The 11,427-nt window shown below is 40.3% G+C and overlaps 1 protein-coding gene across 1 annotated transcript in view; it reads left to right on the top strand.

Moving 5' to 3' along the window:
• The first annotated feature begins 1,743 nt into the window (after positions 1–1,743).
• The window catches only part of quo (quattro), a 29,512-nt gene continuing 19,828 nt past the window's right edge, over positions 1,744–11,427 (top strand). The window contains exon 1 of the mRNA XM_065954581.1: positions 1,744–2,057. Within this exon, the coding sequence (XP_065810653.1) occupies positions 2,025–2,057 (33 nt within the window). The 5' untranslated portion in view covers positions 1,744–2,024. The remainder of the gene's footprint in view (positions 2,058–11,427) is intronic.

The following is an 11,427-nucleotide window of genomic DNA, read 5'->3' as shown; positions in this document are numbered from 1 at the left end:
TGACCTTCACATGTAGCCCCCCTCTCTGTCCCAATAACAGAGCCCTCTGTCCCGCAAAGGAGCCATCTACTGCTGAGCAGCCTGGATAGTGTAAAATGGCTTGCTTTGATTGGTCAAGACTTTACATATGAGAGAAGGAAAAATAATAATATCTACATTTTTTTAAGGGGAAACTGTATTAAAGTTGTTAAATGATATTCAGATATTTAAAAGATAAATCTATAAAAGTATAGTACTCATTAACGCTGCGCCTACTCTCAGGTACTCAGCAAAACAGCAACTGAAGAGTCATACTTTGTTGTAAAAAGGTTTGTGGGACCAAAAACAGAGCTTAAGGTGATCAGAAACGGAACTCTAGACTCCAGTATATAGAGATTATGTTGCTCCAACTATTCTGGGTGTGTGAACTTTAAGCAAATTTCTACGATGAGGGTCTACAAAATCCCACATACTGGGTAGTATGTCGAGGTTTTCTGGGGCAATACAGTTCCTTGACCAACTAAAGTAAGAATTTGTCAAAGACAGGATGATTGAGAAGGTGAGAATTGAACAAGGTGAGAAAACTGGGAGTGCAATAGTTTTACATTACAAGAATGTCACCTGCGTATTTGTGTGGTTTAGAGAGAAAGAGAAATTAAGCATGGCTTTCTTTCTGCGAAAAGGAAAACATGCGAGGAATGCTCAAGAGACGGCAGTTTCTCCACAGTAGGAAACCACAGAGAGTGAGAGAAAGAGACTGAGGCTTATGTTTCATGTTTCCAGCTGAAAGTTCACCTGCCCAATGAAGACAAACATGAATTAAAGCAAATATACTCTGCCCCTTTATTCTCGTGATGAAAGTATGCACGTTCTCTCGTTGTAATTTCTGGAATTTGATCGAATAAACAGACAGAGGTTGAGGCCGGCTGTGAGCGGCATTTTAAACCACCTCACTCTCAAGCTTCTTCTCCCGCCTTCAGCAGCTAGAAATAAACGATCGCCTGTCAGTCATTCTCCTCAAGGAATGTCTCAGTTATGAACCTTACTTCTTGCAGCAGTAGGTTTTGGGTTTCCTACTCTATATGTCTCCAAAATCCAGATGTAAAAATTCAGTCCAGGGGTTGTAACCCTTCATTCCTTTAGGCCTAATGTGGAGGTATAGCTGCACGTCTCACGGGCCTGCTGTTTAGTTTGGACCTCTTGCAGGGAAGCCCCTCCACTGCCTCTCCCTTTGATATGAGTCAAAAAAGACTGGGCAGTCTGCCGGAAGACAATTGCTGAAGAGAGGAAATGAGAAAGCCCGGAGCAGACAGTGGAGGGTCCACGTAGGGACAGAAGAGAAAGACAGACAGACTTAGCCTTCAAAAGCCTCCAGTGATTAAAAATAGAAGAAAGGGGCCACAAACGAGGGGCTGGATTTCTGCATCTCTCTGATGCTGGGCCAAAGGAGTGTGCATGCATCCGTGTGCATGTTTGAGTTTACATACATGACAAAGGGGGATGTGGGAGAGTTGGAAGTCTTACATTACCCTACTACAGTATCAATCCCAGTCATTGTTTCTCTGCAGGCTGACATGCTTTATTCATCCATATTGTGTCTGTAGGTGGGTATGTGATAAAGGTTGTGTGTGTTTGAGAGAGAGCAAAGAAAAGGCTGAAAAGCCTTCGGGGGATTTCCCCCAAAAAAGGGAAAGCTTTTCTCCTCCCCCTTTTTCTCCCTCCTCCCTCTCTTTCTCGCCCTCCCTCTCTCTCTCTAAGCACTCCAAGTAGCCTGAGACGCAAAAAGAGAAGTGAAAGAGGAGCTTGTGGATCAACAGGCATTCTGACAATTTTGTTGCGTCCTGTGCCTCACACTTGGATTTGTGGAAGCTCTATGAAGAATGGAAGTGACTCCGGTTACTTTCCAGTCAGGACAACTTGCTGTCATGTGGATGTACTTCAGCTGCCTTTTGTTGTTGATGCTCTAAACATGGCAAGTCTCTCAGCACGGAGCCCGGGGAAGCTGTCTGCAGAGGATTATCAGCACCAAAAAATGGAAAAACTTTATGTGTGAAAGAGGAGAAACTCCAGCAAAGATGGTAAAGTGTTACTCTTGTGTTTCACTCTCTTCTGTTGGTTCTTTCTTGTCAAGAAGTTAAAGTGCTCCACTGACCCAGTAACTGAGAGTGTGAGCCTCCGGTTTGGACAAGTGACTTTGTTTTGTCTCTGTGGCTTTGCCAGCCATGTGTGACTGAAGTTTTACAAGCTTTACAAGTTTTGTTTTAGTTGCATGATACTTTAATGTACATTCTTTGTCCTCTTTTTATGAAACCTTATCTCTCGGAAATACGAAGCTAATGTTACAGCACTCTCCAAACCTTTTTTTATCCTTAGCACAGTTGGTGGGACTCTTTCACATCCACAGCACACAGCATCTCTGGCTTTTTAAGTGTTTGCACTGACAAAGAGGGGGGTGGGGGGGGGGGACTGGGACAGTGAGAGGCACATTGCCTTTTGTTTTGCATCTTTTTAAGTGCTTTCGTCCGGGTTTAATTGATGCAGATGGCATGAATACTTCAGTGAGTGGGGAGTGTTTTGACGTATAAAGTATTTTACTACTTTGCATCTATTCATAATGAAATGCTCAAGTTCAGACTTTGGCACTTTGAAAGGTTTGAAACAGAAGTTTTTGGGGGTTTTTTCAACTGGAGAGGACCAGACTAATCCTGGTGACAACAGAAACTAATTAATGTCAGTGAGTGAGCCATATAATGGGAACAAGTCAGACTTTGGCAATGGTTTTGTGCAAGGATGTGGCTTCTTTGAACTCTTACACTGGTCATAGGAAAATTCATCAAATCAAATATAATGCAGATAAAGAGTAATATACTGCAAACATGTCTTGTAGTCCAAGCCTTGCCAAAAGCACAGATTTATTATTAACTTATATGCCTCTTCCATGTTCCAGTGTATCCAGCTTTCTGTTTACTCAGTGCATCTCTTTTCTTTATATGGACATCAGTGAGACATTAAACATCTTCCCAGGCATGCCAGAATCATTTAGAGACAGCAGGATAGATGTTTAAAGACGTCCAGACATGGCCACCGCTGTACTTTGTCCTCCCTCACAGCACTTGTTTGACCAGCTTTTACAGCCCCAGATGTTTGTTTAACTTATAAAAAGACTGATGTTGTTTTCCCTGACCACCCTCCGACTTCCAGTCAGGAGCCTGCAGAGTCGAAATTATTAGATTACTGCACCGTGTGTGACCATGTGTGTATCTCTTGGGTAAACACTCAGCATTAAACAAAACCCAGAGTACTTGCTTGCTCATGTGAATTGTGTTTGCATTCAGTTACTGTTTGACAAGTACAACCAGGAGTTACTCATTGACCAGCAAGGTCAAGAGCTGATTCCTTAAGGCCCACTGCTGCTTGTGTTTCTTTCTTTACAGTAAACATGACAATCTGGTGCAGAAATATTTTTTTTCTTCCAGTGTGTCTGTTGCAGTATTCAAAGTGTATTCAAAGTGAATGCAAATAATCCAAGCCTGTATGGGAGTTGCTGCTGGTGCATCTTTGATTCATCCAAATAGTGAATTAGCCAACCATGATCAGTATTAGAAAAAAAACAAGTAAACCACGGTAGACGGTAGATTTGTGTTACCTTTAATTTAGTTCTTCAAAAATTAAACAAATCTTTTAGATAACTTCAATATTGGGTTTAGACCTGCAGGAGGGTGCAACAAGCATTAAAGAAAGTATTGAAAGAAAACACGATGTAATGCTTCTTTTGAAGGGGTTAATAGCCAGCTCACACATCGATCAGATGAAGAGAATTCATATGATTTATTTATGGTTGTTTTGTGTCCACCTAAGTCCCATATTTAGCTCTGTTTTGCTCTCCTACCTACTTACTGCTGGCAGACATATCTGCTCAAGGCTCCTCTACAATTCACCAGCTAGATGCTAACATTGTACGTCCATTGTTTCCTGCAAAGTAGATAGCATGGAGGGACCTTTTCCCTAGCTGCATCAAGCTAAATGCTACCAATGAGAGGGCTGAGACTGAACAGACGCAAACCAAAACAAAAAGCATAAAGATTGTAGACCGCTGAGGAGAGTTTAAGAAAGATGCAGAGGCAGGTTAGATTTCTCTTCAGATACATAAAAACTACCCAACACCTTGTTAATATTAAAATACAGGTTCTATTATCTTTAAGTATAAAGAGCTGACAGAGCTACAGACTCCTACAGAATAAGGACCTGCTCCATATTATCAGTCAGTGTGAAGTCAAAGTAAATTTTTTCAGTGTATGTTCGAGTCTGCATGCATATACCTTAATCAATTAGCTGTAAGAAAGTGTGTGGACACGCTATGTGAGAGCATCCAGATTTCAATTGGCTGACAGTTCATGTCCTGACCTGGCTGTAAAGGGTCACATCTGTGTCTCTCTCTCTCTCTTTGACAGCCATGGCTCAGTCATCAGCAGCTCCTTCCTTTGCCTACAGCAAGTCAACACTTTTTTTACAATACCAGTGTCTGTGCTTCCTTGGCAAGGCAAATAATACTTCCTGCCCACTGCTCCACTTGCTGTGATTTTGCCAAATTTCTAACCACACCTAAAGGGAAAATCTCCATAATAATCCATCGTGATTAATAGAGAAGCATTACTACAGACTTTTTGTCTTGAGGTGTATTAACTAAATTATACCAATCTTTCAACCGTCAGCAAGTCCAAGTTCTTAAAGCTGTCATTGAGCTTTGTGAGACATATTTGCAGCATGTTTATTATCTCTGCTTCACAAAAGTGGGTCAAACTCAACAGAGGCTCTGCAGTGTATTTTCAAAACAGAACCTTTGCCAAGCGTTCGAGGGGAAATGTCTGCGCAGCTACAGTATAGACTGTTTGGGAGTCAGTTTTCAGCGAGCATTGTTTCTAGAAACAAAGCTACTGCAACGCTCTCATTTCCATCCCAGACGGTGTTTAAATCATACTGATCTCCAGACATGAGATCAGATTTAACTTGCTTGTAATCAAAACTTGCTGAAAGACTGCAATCCAACCTGTTTGACAGATCATCATGACATCTATGACACACTCACTTCTTACTGAAAGACATTGCCTCAGTTTAAAAAATGTTAAGCTTAGTTTGCAATGCAATGGGTTTTAATCTGGGAAATAACTTCCCATCTTTATTCTGTCGCACATTTCCAGAAGTGGAGGGTCCTACATGGACTTACAGAAAACTCAAGAAAGAGGAGCAGCACATGTTAGTGTTTAGTACACGCCTTGTGAAAATATTCACTTCCTGATTAGCTTTAATCCCTTGAGCTGTGATTTATTCAATCACACCTTAATTTATATTATGAATCATTTCTTATTGATTCTCACATTCTTAGCTTCTGGGATTTATTATGTTTTTTACTCGTCTCTAAAAGGCAAACAGTTTGAATCTTTTTCTTGAGATTTGCCAAAAAGCCAGCTTTGGGAAAAAAAAGCTTATATTTTGAAACAAATGTGCTGTCTTGTTTATGGGAGCAGTTAATGAATACATCATGAAGCCTCCCCCACCAACATAACGTTTTTCAGGAAAGTCTAATTTACTGGAAGTGTACTTTTCAATGGTGACATATTTTTGATATTTTGTGTTTTGCCACTTTAAAAAAAACAAAACTCTTCTCCTGTCTGATCCTGAGGTACTGTTTACAAAATATGCTGCCCTGACATGACAGGAAGAGAGAGATAACCCTTCCTTTTATCGAATGGATCAACGGTCCAGAGAACCATTGCATCCAGGCATCCTTCCTGAAGAAGGTTTTGAAATGTAGCGTTTCACAACATGTCGTCTGTGCAGCTGTGACTCACAGTTTCAGAGAGATGACAGCCAAGATTTATGTCCATTTCAGACACACTAGGTTTATTGTTCTTCAAGATAGTAAAATATATTGCATTTCAGGCTTTACTTTGATGATCAGTTCTTGATTAGGTCTTGGAGATTATTGAGTCACTTTGGAATTCAAATCTCAGCACACCCTGATTCAGAAGTTTCAAATGTGTGGGTCTAGTAGGAAATGATCACAATAGGCCAAGTCAGAAACCTTAAACGTGTGCACTCTTCACTATTGACACCTTTGAGGTCTTACAAACTACAATGAATGATTGAATAAAAGGATGAATGAATACTAGAAACCATGCCAGATTAGTGCAGGCAAGTTCTATAAACACACACACACACACACACACACACAAGCACACACACACACACACACACACACACACACACACACACACACACACACACACACACACACACACACACACACACACACACACACTGTGTTTACTGTTTGAATGATGTAGGAGTTTGGTCTTGTTGAGGCCTTTTTATTGGTTGAAAGGGTTTTAGATGGCTTAACTGAATGGAGAGCCCCTCTGCAGAGTTTAACAAGAGTGGATCAAACACAAAGGAAGCACTGTCATGCTGCCAAACAGGAGATACTGAATAATAAAGGAAGAAAACGTGGAGAGGGATGAGCATTAACTGTTGTCTTTTAGTAAATATGATTTTATACATCTTTTTATTGTTATCCTCATTTAACATAATGTACCGGTATATGCTGCAAATACATTTATTGTAGGAATTTTCAAACCCTGTATGAAGCAAAAACAAAAAAATAATAATCTTGGAAATAACTCACTTAACAAATAAACTCTTTATTCTTCTGAGGATAACATTTTGTCATTAATTGTCAAATTCCCCTCATGCCTCCTTGACAGTGTGGAGATTTTCTGTTAATGCCGAGTTGTTGGTGTGTCATCTGAGACTGTTGCACATTTTTGCAGGTCCATACATGCAGGATTAAAGCTTTTACTACAGGATTGACTGGCAGCTCTCGACTAAAATGTCACTTCTGCTTATGTGTTGGTTTTGACCTGAAGGTGCAGAGACAGACCGTTTCTTATGAGACATCAACAAATCCATCCAGCATGTCCCGTCAGGAGCTCTGTCCATTTAGTTAAAGTCGATCTCCTTTATGATGACATCCTGGGCAGCTCTTATCTGTTGAGGCTTTTGTGGCAGATGACACAACACGCACATTGTGCTTTACACACCTTGACAGCTTGCTTATACTGTGGCTAAAATCTGAAGCCTGCTTTCTTTGGCCAAAGCCCAAGGCAATACGGAAGAAAACTGTAATTATCTGCTTAAAACCCAACACTCCAAACACACCCAGGGGGCGAGACAAGACAAAGACGGAGCCAACCTTTATAACAAATGCCTGTTGTCCAGCCTGGCATGTCAATTCAGGTCAAACAATGATCTTTGTTTGAGACTGAAGCTATTTCTAGGGTTAAACCACAGGCTGAGTAGGCTGAGAGGGAATCCCCTTGTGTTGAATGTGTAGAGGAGGCGGTGATGGAATGTGGTCCTTAACTGGACATTGACCAAAATGGACCGTCTCTACAAGCCAAGATAAAGATTCAAGATTTCTGTTTTATTAAATGCTCCTTACTGGCTGGTTGTGGATTTGGAATGACTTAAAAGAGGCAGCAGCTCTGTTTCCGTCAACATAAGGAAATGAGAGTAAGACACTCCACACTGATTTACTGTTTAGTATAGTATTATCATAACGATGTAGAGATTGTGTCTGTGGGCTCATACGGGACTGAACACAAATTGCTGTTAACCAGGAGTTTTTGTAACTGGAGGAGCTTTTACAAACACAAAGACAGACTCAACATTAATCATAATGAACACTTTAGATGTGCAGATAAAAGGCATCTCAACTAGAAACATTAAGGATGTACTGGGATGTGGGCATGGTGACAAAACAATGATATCACTATAAACATTTGTGATGATGATTTTGCTTTTATAATTTTATGCTATCTTGAAATAAAAAATTTAATGTGAATTAATAATGATACAGACAGTAAGACGTTTCTGGGTGGGGAGCGAGTGTATTTCCAGCAGCTTGTGACAGTGTGCAGGGGAGTTTAGGATACAATTCGATGATTGGACGTGATGTAAATCGGCGAATATGACGGATGTGGACATGGTGGTAAAGAAGAGAAAATATAATCATAGTGAAACACAAAGGGGATAAAGCATTTGGCCTGCTTTGTGATGGTCAGGCAGGTGCCAAACATCGACATTTAGCTTGTGCTAGCTTGATAAATTATTGGCTTTTCTATTGCAACAAAACTAGGCCCATTCTCAGGTTGCCTGCAGTGTAGCTACAGGCAGCAAACCTACAGGCTAAAGTCTTGCCTTGTTCGCTTCTGGTGGCGATTAGCTGAGGAGGAGGGGCCCACTTTCAATGTTGTGTTTACAAGCTGCAACAAACATTTACTGACTCCACCTCTAAGGGTATGTCCAAAATAAAAATGAATAAACGAAAAAGTACACAGCCCAAATCGCTGGCAATCGTAATTTTAGCGTCAGACAAGGCAAATAGCCAATCATAATATAAAATTTTGGGTCCTGTTAGATTTCAAGATGGGAGCCAAGGACAACCCCCTGTAGCTTCCCTTGGTCCTTCCCTGCTCGGAAGATCGATGGGTTAATCACTCCTGCATGTCTTTGGGCAAAACACTGAAACTTAAACATGTATATGATGTGGATGTGAATTTGATTCAGTCCTGAAGAGAAGCATGGCACTTTGCACAGCAGCCTCTGGAGTTAGAGTAAAAAGTGGTTTAGAGAAGTGGAAAAGCACAAGTGCAGTCTATTTATCACTGTGCAAGAAATTCATTAATTTTCATACTAATTTACCTAAAATTGTTGCTAAAACATATTTCAATAATTACAATTAGAATATAATATGTGTTAAGCAATGGAGAATTTTAAGAAAACAATCTCTTTTTCTGCATGCTGAACCTTCGACAGTTCAGCTCTGTTTGGCTTGTTAGACTACCTGTTTTTTTAATGTAATAAGTTGCAGGTGAACTGACAACACTAGCAGCTACCCTCCTTACCCTCTGTTCATTTGGCTGCATGAGCTGGGTCCAGCCAAGCTGTGCTTAGTAAAGTCTCAAGAGGCTCTATTATCATTGACCAAACACCCGTTAGGTTAGGAGTTTTGTTTGTAATATTAAGTGTTAACATAAAGATGTTTAAATTTCAAATGATTCAGATGTTGAAGTCACTACAATCTTGGTTTAAAGCCTGGGTTAAAGCACAGACGCTCAAACTAAAATGGCACTTTCACAGGGAATTAAATGTCCAAGGCCTGTACAGTAACAACATAGAGAGCTGTGTTGTACATAACATGACCTCAGGTTTATCGCTAGCTTGGAGAGATACAGTAGAAGCCAGAGTTGAATGGCTGCAGTCAGTCTAAAACAGCTGTGATGCATTACCACACAAGGAACCAGCCTCCAAGGTATTCTGCTCTCCGTTTCCTAATCTGTTGTGACAGATGTGCACAATCAGGGAAAGAAAGAATTATTTTCCAATGAAGACATTCAATGTCTACATGTGATACAAAGACTCTGCAAAAGTGTCCAAATATTGAGATTGTTTAACATCCAACATTCCACAGTAACCGCTGGTGATTAACGTTAGCTTATTGCTAAGACATTTCAGATACATTATTTGTACGAAACCATAAATAGACAAACCTGTTTTACTATAATCATGACAGCTATAGAAAGAAGATTCCAATGAACTTTTCAATGATTCATGAAACAACTTTATGACCTTTGCTCCCTATCTTTTATGACTTTCCAAGGTGCTAACACAAGCATCCGTTAGCTAAACAGTCTGAGCAGTCCCTGAGCTAACCAGTGAGAGGTCTTTGAAGCGGCTGGACTTGTGTTTATCCAAAGTCAGTTTCTGGTCTTGGTTAGGCCATCAAGCTAAATGAGGCCGGGGCTAAAAACAGACTCTTTAGTGGGGAGGGCAGATCAACACAGCAGGCCACTGTGAACTGATTTCATGAAGAGCTCACCTGCTGTGGTTAGCAGCTAAGACCTGTTCAGATCCAAATTAAGCTTTAAGTCCTTTTTTTTCCTTCAACTTTTTGTTATTTTTCCTTTTATTTCAAGAACAAAGATGCATTTATTTGACAAAAGGCCTAGTCTGTGTGACTAAAAGAACAAAAATGCACTAGACCGTCGCTAACTGACAAAAGCTAATCAGAAACAAAAAAAAAGAACTGTGTGTCTCTGTAACTTGACACATTTACATTTATTCAAAACATTCAGACAGCTTGATATATTTACTATGAATTATGTTCTGGCTTTTTCTTATAAAGGGTTACATTGGGAAACAGTTTGAGCGAAGTTGGTGGCATGGCTGCCATTGGTATGACAAAGTCATTTTGTGTATTGTTTGGATGCTTTACCATGATGAGTTTTTATGGAAGTGTCTCAACAACAGCTGCACGTTGGTGTAGTCTGCTGTGGTAAGTACAGTAGAGGTTAGTGCTGCCTCCTCTCAGCAGGACAGTAACTTGTTCCAAACGCCGGTTGTTAGGGGTCTTACTTGTGGAGTTTTCATATTCTCGCTGTGCATGGGGAGTTCCGCAGGTTTGTTGCCGGCTTCCTCCCTTAGTCCATGTGCAAGATTATGAGGTTAGTTGGTGACTCTAAATTGCCCGTTGGTGTAAATGGTTGTTTGTCCTTATTTGCCAACTCTGGGATTGACTGGCGACCTGTCCATGATGTTCACTGTCTCTCGGCCAATGACAGCTGGGACCTGCTCCACCCTCCCACAACCCTGAACGGAGTAAGTGGTGTGGATAATGGATGGATGTCTCAACAACTATTGGATGAGTTTCAATCAAATTTGAACTGCCTATCAGAATACTATGCTTTGTTATTAAAGGAGGAGACCCCTTTTAACTGGTACATACTTGTCTTTTGATGTATATACTTCAACAGATATGAATGTTCATTCATGTCTAATGTTTTTTCTTTTTTGGTTTTTCACTTGCTGTATATACATTTCAATTTTGATATATCAGTATATTACTGAAAAGGTTGTGTGTTCAGGTATACTGAAGCTTATCCAGAGCAGATATCTGTACATGCACCAGATAGAACCAAGTGTGTCATTTGACAGAACATGTTGTTATTTTTCTGTTTTTGTTATTTTTTTCTTTTCACTTTGTGTAAGATCAGACACTGAGCCTGGTCAGTGTCTGACACAACTATTAACAAAGCATTCCCTGGCCCGACATGAAACATATTGTAAATCAGGACAGACTTAATCATCTCCAGATAAAGTTCAAAAACTTGAGAGGCACCACAACCATAATCCCCATCTTGATCCCCTAAACAGAAATGTTTTGGATTTACCTCAAAGCCTTAGATTAAGTGCACAGATTTGTTCAACATGTTACTATTTTCTGGAAGATTACTTTCTTTCTGCAGGTTTTGGTAGAGCTGATACTGACTTTGATGACACACAAAATGGATAACATGGCTTGTAGTTCCCGAATTTCAAACCTCTTACATG

The sequence above is a fragment of the Labrus bergylta genome, chromosome 5 (genome assembly GCF_963930695.1).
Source record: "Labrus bergylta chromosome 5, fLabBer1.1, whole genome shotgun sequence".
Lineage (NCBI taxonomy): Eukaryota > Metazoa > Chordata > Actinopteri > Labriformes > Labridae > Labrus > Labrus bergylta.
The sequence above is the reverse complement of the archived record's forward strand: the minus strand, read 5'-3'. Positions and strand labels throughout refer to the sequence as shown.